This window comes from Phyllostomus hastatus, unplaced genomic scaffold, assembly GCF_019186645.2.
Source record: "Phyllostomus hastatus isolate PE091 unplaced genomic scaffold, TTU_PhHast_1.1 phas_contig_198, whole genome shotgun sequence".
Lineage (NCBI taxonomy): Eukaryota > Metazoa > Chordata > Mammalia > Chiroptera > Phyllostomidae > Phyllostomus > Phyllostomus hastatus.
Window position 1 is genome coordinate 2,478,302 of NW_025333715.1, and position 13,704 is coordinate 2,492,005.

At 53.2% G+C, this 13,704-nt stretch overlaps 1 protein-coding gene across 2 annotated transcripts in view; it reads left to right on the top strand.

Annotated features, from left to right (window-relative positions):
- Positions 1-11,639, top strand: part of SMC1B (structural maintenance of chromosomes 1B) — a 51,299-nt gene extending 39,660 nt beyond the window's left edge. The window contains exons 18-25 of one of the 2 annotated variants that reach the window (XM_045834994.1): positions 120-273; positions 849-947; positions 2,967-3,123; positions 3,617-3,771; positions 4,817-4,968; positions 6,842-6,911; positions 9,526-9,636; positions 10,909-11,639. In XM_045834994.1, coding sequence (XP_045690950.1) covers positions 120-273; positions 849-947; positions 2,967-3,123; positions 3,617-3,771; positions 4,817-4,968; positions 6,842-6,911; positions 9,526-9,636; positions 10,909-11,010 — 1,000 coding nt within the window. In that variant the 3' untranslated portion in view covers positions 11,011-11,639. The remainder of the gene's footprint in view (positions 1-119; positions 274-848; positions 948-2,966; positions 3,124-3,616; positions 3,772-4,816; positions 4,969-6,841; positions 6,912-9,525; positions 9,637-10,908) is intronic. The other variant, XM_045834995.1, reaches the window with a different exon arrangement.
- Positions 11,640-13,704: the final 2,065 nt, after the last annotated feature.

A 13,704-nucleotide genomic window follows, 5' to 3' on the forward strand; every position in this document is an offset into this window, starting at 1 on the left:
GAGAACTTACAGTCCTCACAGGAAAAAATAATTTTGGCAAGTTTAACATTTTTCTTCTTTGACGCAACTCTACATAGTGAGTAAAATATAATCGCTTTTTCATATCTGCGTGTTTGCAGGGAGGTGGGAAAATGGCAAAAAGAAGTTGTAACCATTCAGTCTTCGCTGGAACAGAAACGGCTCGAGAAGCATAACCTGCTGCTTGACTGCAAAGTCCAAGACATCGAAATAACCCTTTTGTCGGGGTCCCTGGATGACATCATTGAAGTAGAGGTATTCCCGAGGTGGTTTTGAATGGGCACGGTTGTGCCGAACTTGGTGCAACGCCCTTAGCCGCCCAGTGGCGTCCCCGCTGTGCAGGTCCTTCCCATGTGCTAGCACCCTGCAGGGCAGAGAAGACCCCCGCCTCCTGGGGCAGGAGAGGACCGATCAGGCGTCTCCAGAGGACCAAGCGGCAGTTCTCTCCTCCCTCTTGCTCCTCCAGGCCCTCTTAGCCCACAGACAGGCCTGTTTCTTACCTGTGTGGAGACCCGGGAGAAGTCAGAGAGTTAAAGCTTTGGGAGTTGAGAGGGGAAGGGACTCAGACATCTCGGGGACAGCTGTCCAGGCAGAGGCCGTGTGCTGGCCCCGGGGGGATATCGCCCGCCTGGTGCAGGTGGGGCAGAGTGAGAGCGGGCGGACTGGCACGGAAGTCAGGGAGAGGGGTGGCAGAGCCCCGGCTGGCTGGGGCCAGGCTGTCATGGTCTCATGGGCCAGATGTGAGTGAGGTGACAGTCGCTGGGAGAGGCGGGGCAGCGGAGAGCACCCCCGTGTCGGATGGCGAGGGAAGGGCTTCCTGTGTTTTCCAGCTGGGAACTGAAGTGGGAAGCACCCAGGCGACACTGGAAATGTACGAGAAGGAGGCAGCCATTGAGATAGACTACAGCTCTCTGCGAGAGGATTGGAAGGTAACTGGAAGATTTCCATTGTTTATGACTGACTGGCAGTATAGTGAATACTTAAATAATGTAGCATACGTTTTAGACCTTAGAGCATAAATTCAAGGGAAATGTAGATCTTCTAGTGAAGAAACAGCTGATAAAAATTAAACATTTATATCAGCGTTTCTCTCACTGTGCATTTTGCAGCGCACTAGTACCATGAAGTGTGTTGTGGAAGAAGAAAGCTTTTTGTGGTCACCAGTATTTTGATTCCCAATGAATTAGAGCATTTTAAAAGTCCTGCAATAGACGCGAGTAGCCAGCGTGCTCCGGCATGCTGATTGGCCCTGACCGTGCCCTGGGGCGGGACCTCAGCAGGCGCCAGAGCCTTCCCGGCTGCAGAGCGCAGGCTTGGAACCCAGGTCGCGGACTCGAACTCGGCGTCTCTGGCCCTGTTCTCAGTCATCCCTGGGGGCAGCTGCTGTCCGTGTCCGACCCGGTCCTGCACTGCTTCTCTCCGGGGGGCACAGGACTGCAGCCATTCTCGCTTTCCAGCCACAGCCGTGACCTTCAAAGGAGAGAGAGGCCTTTTGCAGTGGGGCTGTTCTTGAGGTTGAAGGAGAGCTTTTCCTACAAAGCTCCAGCGACCGTCCCCTCATTACAGTGCCCCAATGTGGGTCACGTGTTCATTCCACACCAGTCACTGTTGGGGTGGGCTGGGCTTAGTCTTGGGCCCAGGAGGCCCGCCACCCCGCCTCCCCCAGGCACGGGGGTCTGTGAGGGAGAGACGGTCAAACGTGGGCTGTGTGGGAAAGGGGGGGATGTTGCTGAGGGGAGGGGTGCCGCGCAGCAATACCCGCCACATCTTTTCATGTGTTCGTGATGTATTTTGTTACATTTGTTGGGCCTTTTCATTGTATTTGTGGTATTTGTGGGCAGTCAGAAAGAAGCTTATATCTTTTCTACAGTCTGTTTAGTGCTTTCATACTTGGAGAGTCCTTTACACCTCATTACTGAATAAATATAAGTATTTTTCCTGTTTATGTTTTTTTTTGTTTTCATTCACTTATGTAATTCATCTGCAATTTCTTTTAGCATATGGTATAAGGTAAGAATCTGTTTTGGAAAAGGTACCTAAGTTAAGCAGTTTACTCAGTGTTTTTCAAATAATTCTTTTCCCGATAAATTAAAAAGTCCCCTTTATCGTGTGCCGATTAATGCCCTGGCGGGGGGGTCAGGACAGTTTTCCCGGCAGGTCACGCCCACACCGCTCGTTCCCTCCTCCTCGCCCCTAGCTGCTCGGGCTTCGGGCCTCGGCTCCCCTGGCGCCCCGGGTGGGCTGGAGGGCGCCCTGGCCTCGGGGCCTGCGCTCGCCTGCCGGAGGCTTCCGCGCTGCTGTGGGTGCCGCACTGCTGTGGGTGCCGCACTGCTGCGGGTGGGTCTGGCTTCCTGTGAGCTCTTCAAAGGCAAGAATAGGACAGGTGGAGTTTTGTTTAAGATTTTATCTATTTATTTTCAGAGCAAGGGGAAGAGAGGGAGAAAGAGAGGGAGAGAAACACCAATGTGCGAGAGACACATCAATCGGTTGCCTCTCACACGTTCCCAACTGAGGATCTGGCCCGAAACCGCGGCATGTGCCCTGACCGGGAATTGAACTGGCAACCTTTTGGTTTGCAGGTTGGCACTCAATCCACTGAGCCACACCAGCCAGGGCAGGTTTTTTGTTTTTTAGTCATTGAATTCTCCATATCTGATAGTAGATGGTCAATATTTTTAATGGATGAGTAAATGAAGGAAATACATGAATTGTTGGTTTTTAGGCAGATTAAGAAATATGGAGGTGAAGCACGTTCCAAGACAGCGGCATCTATAACAGTAACTAAACCACAGCCCACGTGGGAAGCCGCACACGGCCCACCTGATGCGTCAGACGGGGACAGGGCGGTGAAAAGGGCGGGGTCGGACCCTGCAGGGCCCTGTGCCCGGTCCCTTAGCAGTTCGGGTCTAAAAGGCTTGCTAATCCTTGCTGTTCTTTGCCAACAATAGGCTCTGCAAGCTGATAAAGAAGTGGAGGCCCACCTGAGGCTCCTCCTGCAACAAGTAGCAGCGCAAGAAGACGTCCTGTTGAAGACGGCGGCCCCAAACCTAAGAGCCCTGGAGAACCTGAAGACCGTCCGAGACAAGTTTCAGGAGTCCGCAGACGGTGAAGGGGGGGCTCCAGTCGTTGGCAGGGTCGTGCTCTGGGGGTTGGGTTGGTTTCTCCAGCAGTTACCAGCCGCTCCCCCTGGATTGTGCATGTGTTTTTATTATATATTTTTCTTTGTTGTCTTATATTAATGTGTACTTTTAACACTGAATCACTTTTAATTGCTTCCCTTTTGAAAAGTGTTCTGCTTTAATTTAAAAACAAGTTCATTGTTTTTGAACAGATAATATATTTTTTAAATCAGCATAATAGGCATATTAGATACTTTATTAGAACTAATCATTGTTACTTAAAAATTCACCCCAACAGAAAAAGGGCTTATCAATTGCACAAGGCATGTTTGTGGAGTTAACAATAATTTATGTTTTCAATGTAGATTTTATTCAAGATATCCAACCTCAAAATCCAGTTTTTAAAATATCTTATGCTGTAAAATCAAAGAGAAGCTCCCCAGTGGTCTCTAAAATAAAGAACGTTGATTCTCTCTTAGCTTTTGAGGCCAGCAGAAAGGAAGCCAGAGTGTGTAGGCAAGAGTTTGAGCAGGTGAAGAAAAGGAGATACGACCTTTTCAGCCAGTGCTTTGAGCACGTCTCAGTCTCAATTGACCAAATCTACAAGAAGCTCTGCAGAAACAACAGTGCCCAAGTACGTATTTTTCACCCCAAAATGTTGTTGGGAACTTTGTGTTATTGGTGGTGCTTTTTTCCGGTGGGGAATGAATACCCACCACGTTATGTGAGTGGCCCGCTGACGGGGCAGGCCCAGCGGGTTAAGACCGGTTATCCCGGTGGCCCGTCCTAGACCCCACGTGCCCGACCTCGGCCGGCCGGGACAGTTCCAGGAATCCAGTCCTGGCCCTTCGTCTGCAGAATGAGTGGGTTCACGCACCTGGTTTCCCAGTTCTCTTTAGTTCGGGACTTACGTCGACTGGCACTAATTTGGTTCTGTTGAACTGCCAGTGGTCTCTGTAGCGGCGGGGGGGGCAGGGGGAGTAGAGAGGGTCCCGCAGATGGTTGAGCTGGGGTCTGTGGAGTTGGCCCGAGTAGCGAAGGAGAGGAAAGAACTCAAGGCCCGGTCCAAACCCACACGGGTGGACCATAAAGGCGGTCCCTGCGGCGAGCACTCCCCCTGCCGTCGTCAGCACCCACGGCGGGTACCGTGGGCCTGAACGTGGGACAAACACACGGAGATCGGGTCTTACGTGTCTGCTCCTGCTCTTTCTCGTGGTGCCCTTTATGGCTGGGAGCTGCCCTGGAGCAGATGTAATTCCCTCAGCTTCAGTGAAGTGGGACCGAAAAGACCCACTAACCCGCTGCGGGCAGGGCTCACCTCTGTGCCTCCTGCACACGGCCCCGAACGGGCGCTCAGTGAGCCATTGGCAGATGGACCGAGGCGCGAACGCATGCAGACCTCTCTGAGACCCGCACGTGCTGCTGCGGTGTGAGTGGCAGCCTCCCGGGAGGCCCGGTCCTTCCCGTGTGAGAGGATGCCGCCCTCCTCCCAGACAGGCAGCCCCGTGTCTGACGACACGTGGGGCTAAGTCGTCATTCACGGGCATCGGTCCTTTCCATCAAACGGGGGGCGGGGGGACCTAACCAATAAAATACTTCGCAATTAGCCCTCTCGCAAATCCAGGTTAAAATCTACTGACTGCTTCCCTGATTTTGCTAAATAGATACGTGTGTTTCAGGCATTTCTTAGCCCAGAGAACCCTGAAGAGCCTTACTTGGAGGGAATTGGCTACAACTGCGTGGCCCCCGGCAAGCGGTTCATGCCGATGGACAATTTGTCAGGGGGAGAGAAGTGCGTGGCCGCTCTGGCTCTCCTGTTCGCCGTGCACAGGTAAGGTCGCCGTGGGCCGGGGACGCCACAGCAGGGCGGACACCAGGGGACCCCCCACCGGATCCTGCTGACTGCGTGTCTTTGCTCGGGTTTATTTAGCAGTATGTGATACAAAGCTGTTTTCACCAACCAGACAATTCAGGCGATGTTTTATGTCTACAGCAATTTAAACAAAATCTAAGAGAATTCGATCTTTGGCAGATTTTTATTAAATTTCTGTTACTAATATTTCAGCTTTATACAAAAGCAAGTAGAAAAATAAATATTTGGAATGGCCAAATGTGAGTGACATCAGAACTGCCAAAAAAAAAAAAAACAGTTAAAACAAAACACCCAGCGTGTACAGTATTTCCTAGTCCATATTCAGAGATCTGCTGTTTAGTAAGAATGTTAAGCAAAGTATTTCTTCTGAAAGAAAAAAAAGTTTCACCCCCCTCATTTCCACCGATGATGGTGGCACTGTTCATAAGGTCAGTCAAGAAAAAGTTAGCTGATGAAGGCAGTTAGCTTGCAGCGTCCAAAGCATTGCGTGAAGGTCCCGGGTGCAGGCGCTGCTGCCTGCATCCCCGTGGTCTGCAACAGCGACCTGGGAGTTCTGCGGCTGGTTGTCACCGGTCTGGAGAAGGAAGGGGAGCACACCCTGCAGGAAGAAGAAAGACAGTAGCGCAGGGGCGCTGAGGAAGGCAGGGGGGGATCTAAACAGGCGCCTGCGCCGAGTAAATCTTCCCGGAGAGATTTCCGCTGTCACCCCGTCCATTGCCGCAACAGCTACTCACTCAGTGTCTACTGTGTGGCCAGTGGTGGTTGTGCACTGGGGAGACGGCAGTGAACAGAACGAGATCTATGCCTCAGAGACACCTCGTTCTAGGCAGGGAGACAGGTGGTAAATCGGGTGTACTAGCAAATGAAATCTCTCATGTGGAGACTTGGAGAAAATGCCAAATGCTGCAGAGAGACAGAGCAGGCAATGCGGACTCTAAGCAGCAAGGAAGAGATGTAGCATTAAAAAGGGTTACCTGGGAAAGCCGCTTTGAGAAGGTAACAGCTGAGCAGACACGTGAGGGCACTAAGGAAGCAAGTGCTGGCACAGTGAGGGACAGCTCTTGCAGACGTGCAGATCCGCGAGTGCGAGGCCCTGAGGCCAGTGACACTGTGCGGCCGCGGCAGGCACCGGGACAGGACACCGCTGTCGGACGGGGTGCGGGGTGCACACAGAAGGGGCGGAGGCGGGCGTGGGTGGGGCGGAGGGGTCGGGGAGGGCGGCTCCGTGCCCTTTGGTAAATCAGTCCAGCCGGTAAGAGCTGCCATCAGCTGAGGAGGGGAAGGCCGCAGGAGGGCATAGGGTGGGGAGGACAGGTGAAGAGTTTGATTTTGGGGGAGTTTGAGTTATTTATTAGACACCCACCAGGCACTGCTGAGTAAGCTGTTGGGTGTTTGAGGTGAGTTCAGGGGAGAGATCAGAACCTTCGGCAGAACCGTGGACCCATCCACGGGTGGATGTTGTTTATGACCTTGGGAGCAGGTGGAATCGGCAGGGGAGCCAGTGAGAGGAGTGCTGGGAGCCTGAGCCCCGGGGGTGCTGCAGTGCCCAATGGGGAGGCAGGGGCGGTGAGTACAGGGGGTGGCGGGGAGTAGACCCTGTCGCCCTCGACATCGGAGGAACAGGCGAGAGGACCGCCCCAGGCTCCGCCACCTGCGAAGGTCACGTGGGATGTGGACGAGAATTGAGCATTAGGTCTGGTGACATACAGCTCATCGGTGACCTAGACGAAAGCATCCAAAGCGTGCATCTCATTTATCGGAATGTGGCTGATCCTCTCCTCCCGGTCTTTTGTAAAACAGATGGGAAGTTGTGACTTGTCCTTTTTCCTAGTTTTCGGCCTGCTCCGTTCTTCGTTTTGGACGAAGTGGACGCAGCCCTGGACAACACCAACATTGGCAAAGTAAGTGTCCTCCTGCTTCTCGTTTCCAGCGGGATGCCTGTCATTCAGGGAGCATGTTCTGGTCAGGCGGCAGTGTACCCTGAGCAAAAATCGTTTGTTTGGTAATTGTTGATGAAGAGTCAAATGTAAGTTAAATATCTAAACACAGAATGGTTTGGACAGTTTAATCCAAAGCTTAGGGGACCGTCCGAGTTGAGGGTTCCACAGGAGCCACGCGAAGACGGCGGTGCCAGCCCCCAGCACCGCCCCGAGTAACCAGCTGCCTTCCGAGTTACATGCTGGGACGTTCGAGTCACCGGTAGGCCCCGGGGCAAGCAGGGCCAAGTTAGTTGTTATGAAGTCCAAAAACAACATCTCTAAATAAAATTCCAAAGCAATTAAAGTTCACAGTCGTGCCCCTCTGTTTTATTTATTAAAATGTATCCAGTTACTGCACTTGTGTGTGGCCCAGTTTCCAGTATTGGAGACAGTGAGGGAACCGAGGAAGCAGTTAACCCGAGAGTTCAGTTTCAGGTCAGCCGTGAGGGTCAGTGCGCAGACGCCCAGGCCGCACGTCTGACTTCTGACGTGAGGAGGGGGCCGGCCACGGAAGCATGACCAGAGGACAGAGGCCCACATGGGCAGGACCCATCACTGCCTGCGTCGGTGGGGGGGGCAAGTGCCTGTGGCCTGCGGACTCCTGGCGCGACGACCCTCCTCCTGCCCGCGCACACCCACGTTTAGAGCCGGGTGAACGGGAGTGCTGGTTCCGATTTGAGGCACGTGCACCTTCCACAAACGACTGGGCTGCGTGTTACGGCTGCCAGCCAGGAGACTGCTCCGGTCGTGCTGACGCATGTGCTCTCACTAGTAACTTGCAAATGGGCATTCTGGTTCACACCTTAGTCTCTCGAGCTTAGTTGGGGTCCCCCTCCCTGAGACGTGCATTTGCTCTCGGGGTGCCATGCAGGCCCCGAGTCTGAAGCCGACCTCCCTGATTTCTTACTGAGTCTCGGGTGAAGGGCCCGGGAGAGGGAGGACTTGCGGGAGCTGCAGCCCCAGGCGGCTTCTGAGGGCGTGCACACGGCCTCTCGGCATCTCCCAGGACGCACGCGTCTCGCCCCGGCCTCTCTGGGAGCCCGTTTCTGGACGTGTTTCAGTGCGACTAAGAACAGCACAGCTCCAGCCCCCCAGCACTCAGTCCCCCGAGCCCTGTAGCGGGCAGGCACGGGCCGCGTTCTGTGACCTCCCAGACTTTAGGGGCACTGGGAGAGGAATACGGGCACAAAAGAACACCTTGTCTCTTGAATGCCAACCAGTCTGCATCAGGGAACTGGGCTCCAAGGCCTGGCTCCCTCGGGAGAAATCACCCCTTTGATTAACTGGGCACTGTGTGTCCTCTGTCCTGTGTGTTACAGAGCAGTGGGCGTGTGTCTTAGTAGACGGCGTCTTTTCTCAGTGGCATTTGAGATGCCTGTATCTTCTAGCAAAACGCAGATGTTTGTGTTAATGGCGTCTCCGGGAACTAGGTCTTACTTAAGACTCTCCTCTGTTACTCTCCATCCTGCGTGTTACAAACTTCTTCACTCCAGTTTCCCTTTGAGATGTGCGTTCCTGGCGCTCCGTTGCCGTACTGAGTCTCGGCACTTAGTACAAACAACTGTGACGTAGCTCCTCTCCCGCTCGGACCAAGGTGCCCAGCATTCGTCCTAGGTCACCCTCCAGCAGAATGCAGGCCTTCATCACTACATCCTGTCTCCTCTTCCTCCGGGTCAATGTCCCAAGACTTTTCCAGTCCTGCAGCACAGTGGCTCCCGCGGCCTACAGTGCGGGGGTTCTTCTGTCCGCTCAACCTCTTAGCCAAAAGCCATCCCCCTCTCCTCACCTTTCAGCTCCGCTAGTGACTCGGTGCTCACCAGAAGCTTGCCGTTCCTGCTTCCGGCGCTGCGTCCTCAGTGTCTGGGGTGCAGTCGGGACTGAAACACACGGAGAAGACCCATTCTGGGCACAGGGGGAGCCGGGGAGCTGGCAGGTGTCTTGTTCAACTATGGTTTAGGTCCAGGTTCATCATCGTTCTCCAAGTTCTGAGCAGTTTGTTACTAAGGCCCGTTTCTATCCGAACTGTTCTGTTCTTACTCACGTCCCTTAGAACTGCCCTCCTTGAAGAAACTGAGTTCACCTCGAACCGAAGGACCGGATTGTAAACACGCGTCATCGCCGGGTCCTCCCTGTTTCCAGGCTCTGGGCTGGCCAAACAGGGAGTGGGGAGCCCAAACACCACTGTCCTTCACCCCCGTCACACATCCGCGTGGTAGCTCTTGTTTCATCTGGTTACAGAGGCTGATTGCATATTTATAGCACATTGTGGATAAAGAAAAGTTTACTCTGAAAAATATTCTTGAAGTTTTAGATCCTAGATCTAATGAGGTTTGTGATTTTACTAACCTCTTACGTTAGAGCCTGAGCTCGCACTGTTCCTGCGCTTGTGCCGGGTTTACCGGACTACCGGGAAGCAGGCGGGTGTCCGCCACCTCAGACGGGCCGCCCGAGGCCGGCCCGCGGGGACACTCTCCCCAGAATCCGGACACGAGGGCCTTTCTCACTGGTGGAAACTGTGCTTTCTCTCTCCTCCCAGGTATCAAGTTACATCAAAGAGCAGACTCGAGAACAGGTTCAGATGATAATCATTTCCCTAAAAGAGGAGTTCTATTCCAAGGCCGACGCTCTGATTGGCATCTACCCGGAGGTAAAGATGGGGCGGGGGGTTAGACCACCTTCCAGGGTCCTGACGCACAACCGCAGGCTCGTCATGGAGACCGTAGATACTGTTTGGTTTCTGCTGTTGATAACTACGGGCTTAAATTGTTTTTAATCAAATAAGATTTAAAAGTGCTCAGATATTTTTCTTTGGCAATACAGAGACTTTAAATATAAAAAGCAAATACAAAACTGCAGGGCATTTCTTTGAAAATAATAATATACATTAACTACACAGAGTAAACTTAATATCGTAGTTCATACTTCTGTAACGTTTGAATGTTTCAGGCAAAGACAAATGCATTGTGGTAGAACTAACAAGGAACCATGTGCCTTCCGAAAGTACCAGAGGAGAAAAAAAACATTGACCGGAAGTTCCAGGTTGCACAGTACCTGGTAGAATTTGGACACGCCTTTCTTAGGCTGTTCCAGAACACTCAAGCTCATGCAGCAGAGCAGCTAGTTCTAGTCATTCCACTTTTGACAGTGAGGCTTTCCTCTGTGAGTTTCCTTTAAGCTGAGATAGAACATAGTTTCCCTTCCTGAGCCTATACAATGTTCGGGGGCCATGGGAGCTTTGCCGCAGGAGGGAAGTGAGAGCTCTCACCCCACGTGGGAGCGGAAAACAGTGTCCTTCTTAGGGCCTCGGCGGGGCCTGCGCGTCAGACGGGCCAGACAGGTTCCCGAGAGAGAAACTGGCCGGGGTTCATGAACTCGAGCGTGGCGCCTGAGTAGCCAGAGGGGTGGCCAGAGCTTGGGCCCCTCTGCTGCCTTAGGCTGTAATTAGCGAAAGGGGCTTCCGGCTTCAGCCAGGGTGGTGACGGGAAGGCGACCGGGAAGTGTGTGGGAAACAAGTCGGGTCTGCGCTGCAGACTCAGACGGGCGCCTTCTCTGTTGACAAGTTGTTAAGAGTAGGGAAGGCACCCTCAGGTACGGAATGTAAGTTTCCTTCACAAGAGGAAAGCTCGTACCCAGGTCTTGTAGCTCTTCCTGCATCTGCGGGTTCTCGGAGCTCAAAACAGTCCACGTGCCCAAGAACCATATTTTGGCATGGAATAGTCTAGTACTCTTTACCGGATAATACACAAAATAAATCAGTAAAGCTGATGGAAATGCAGACAATTGATACCTTCTTAGGTGGCCATAAGGAATTTCCTTTTTAAAGGCAAATCTAGATTCACTATTGGCTCTAACTTTACATGTAATAGCACCTTTTCCTATGTGGAAGGACTAACTTTCGACTCTCTGCTCTCGATTGCAGCATGACGACCACATGTTCAGCCGAGTCTTGACCCTAGACCTTTCTCAGTATCCAGACACCGAAGGCCAAGAAAGCAGCAGGAGACAGCAGGAGTCTTTTTAGGGTCCACAGTGCCCTTGAGCCACTGCCAGCTCTCAGAGCAGGTCAGGCAGCGGCCAGGGTCCCCACTGTTCAGTTCTCACGCGAATGTTCAGACCCAGGCTGGGCTGTTCAGTTGGCCGCAGCATGGTTCCGTGCACCGAAAGTCTGCCGGTTCAATCCCCGGTCAAGGCACATACCTAGGTTGCAGGTTCAATGCCCAGTTGGGGAGCATACAGGAGGCAACTGATTGATGATGTCTCTCTCTCGAAAAAGAAAAATCAATTAAAATAAGTCCTTGGGGTGAGGATTTAAAAAAGTGAAAGCTTAACCATTTCCAGCCAAAGAGGCTGTTGCTCATTTCCATCAAGGAGTGCTCAGGCCTCGTTCCGGCAGGTGGGTTCCTGTGAGTCGGCGTTGGATGACTTGCCGAAAGAGGGTGCACGTTTGCACCCCCATTTTCACTTCATGTTGAAAGCCAGAAAAACTTTGAATTCCACATCATCTTCACTCTGGTCTTGCCTTGTTCGTTTAAGTCATCTTTAAAGGGTACTCTTGGTTTCTAAATGTACCCGTTACAGGATGTTGAGCCTGGGTTTTATGAGAAATAATTTCAGAGGAACTGATGTCAATATGAAAATATCAATTAAAAATATTCTAATTTCAAACGTCTCCAGTCTAGTTTTATAAGCAAAAAACTTAAGGAAAAATTGAATTATGACTGCTCCAACGTAATGTAAATTTTTTCTAAATTTGTTAGGAAGGACACGAGCACAGGTGTTCCCAGCTGCCTTCTCCACACACGCACTCCATTGTTAACAGGTGGGGGAGAGAGTTGCGTAACTGTCAACAGTGCTTCCCCTCCCTTTCAGAGCGACTGAACCACGCCAGGGTGCGGCAGTCTTCTACTTAAGGTTGCTTTGGGCCCCAGAGCTACCACCCGAGGAGCAGCCTCCTGAAGTGATTGAACTGCTTCTGAACAACACTCGTCGTTCCATGTGACAGACCGCACCTGTGCCCGAGAACTTAGGTCCCAAGCCGTGCGTCCTGCCCTCAGCAGTTCGTCTCTGAACCGCAGAGCAGAAGCCACTCCTCGGGTCCTTTGTCCTTGTCCCAGTGCTGGCAGTGCCATCTAAATCCCCGACTTCCTCTGCCTGGAAAGATATCAGCCTGACACTGTAATGTCCCTGTAGTGCCACCTGAGCTCAGTGCCAACCCTCCTCTTTCCCTGGGCTGCTCTCGTAACTTGGAGTCAGACTGCCAGTTCTGAAGCGGCGTCCCCACCCACCCCACTCCTGAAACCACCCCGCTGTGGAAGACAGAAGCACTGGGCAACGGGAAACACGGGGCTGGAGCACCACGTCCCCGCCCCCAAAAAGGGAACCTAATAAAACAGTTGGTTTACACCCATTAAATGGTTAGGAACTACTGTAGTAAACGTGGCACTTTATCCTGAGAGCGCCCTGAAGTCAGCCCGTGAGCGGGCGTCCCCGGATTCGGTGGTGGAAGGGGCGAGTCGGCGGGAGCTGGCGGCGGAGGGGCCGGCGCAGGTGCACTCGCTGCGGTCGGCACGCACGTCTCCACGCGCTCTGCACAGCTGGGCGCAGTTGTCTTTAAGGGCCCTCGAGTAAGTAGTTCAGGCTCTGGTGAGGCAGCACAGGGTATTGCTTGTGTAACTTTAAAATATAACCTCATGCTTCCCGTGGACAACGCTGTACATAAGCAAAGCTAGTAAGCTCGAGTTGTTCCTCCTTGATCAACCGTGCTGGACTAAGTTTGCACTTTAAAACAAGTGTCACAGCAGAACTGTGGACAGGTCCACTCGTAACAGGGAGGCCTGCACCCCTCGGCACGGCTCAGAGCAGGTCCTGAACCGGCTCGTGGGACCTTTCCAGGCTCCTGTCTGTTTCACGTCGCCTCCGTGCTTGTGCCCTTGCCGTACCCTGTGTCGGCCAACTTGCAGATTCGCAGAGCCGTCCCTGATTGCACTTCGTGGGTCCTTGAAAAACAATTTAAAGTCACTTTTTAAAAACCTGAAACATACTTCTGGCCAAGATGGAGGCATCGGTAGACACACTGTGCCTCCTCGCACAACCAAGATAGGGACGACAACAGAAACAGAATATTTAACAGTGACAACCAGAGCTGACAGAAACTGAACCGTATGGAAGTCGGACAACCAAGAAGTTAAAATAGACCTGTCCATCCAGACCGGTAGGAGGGGCGGGGGCGGGCAGCCGGGCGCGGGTCACGGCTCGGAGAGCAGAGCGCGTTGGGACCGGGCACGTAAAGCATCCGGGGCGCGCAGGCGGCAGCGGGCGGACCCCGGCCGAGGGGTGGCAAACAGCAGACCCAGCGAGGCGGCGACTGTGAAGCAGGGCACTGCGCACAACCCAGGGTCCCGGCGCTGGGAAACGGAGCCTCGGGGCACTGATTGAAAACACCTGTGGGGGTGAGGCGCAGGGAGAGACTCCCGGCCTCTCAGGAGAGGTCGCTGGAAAGTCCCACGGGGTGCACAAGCCCACCCACACGGGAATCGGCACCAGAGGGGCCCAGTTTGCTCGGGGGAAGAGGCAGAAAGGACTGAGGCCTGACGGAGAGCAGAGCAAGTGCCACTGTTCCCTCTCGAACCCGCCCCCACACACAACGTCACAACCCTGCGACTGGGGTGCCCTGCCCTGGGGAACACCTAAGGCTCCGCCCCTCATACGTAACAGG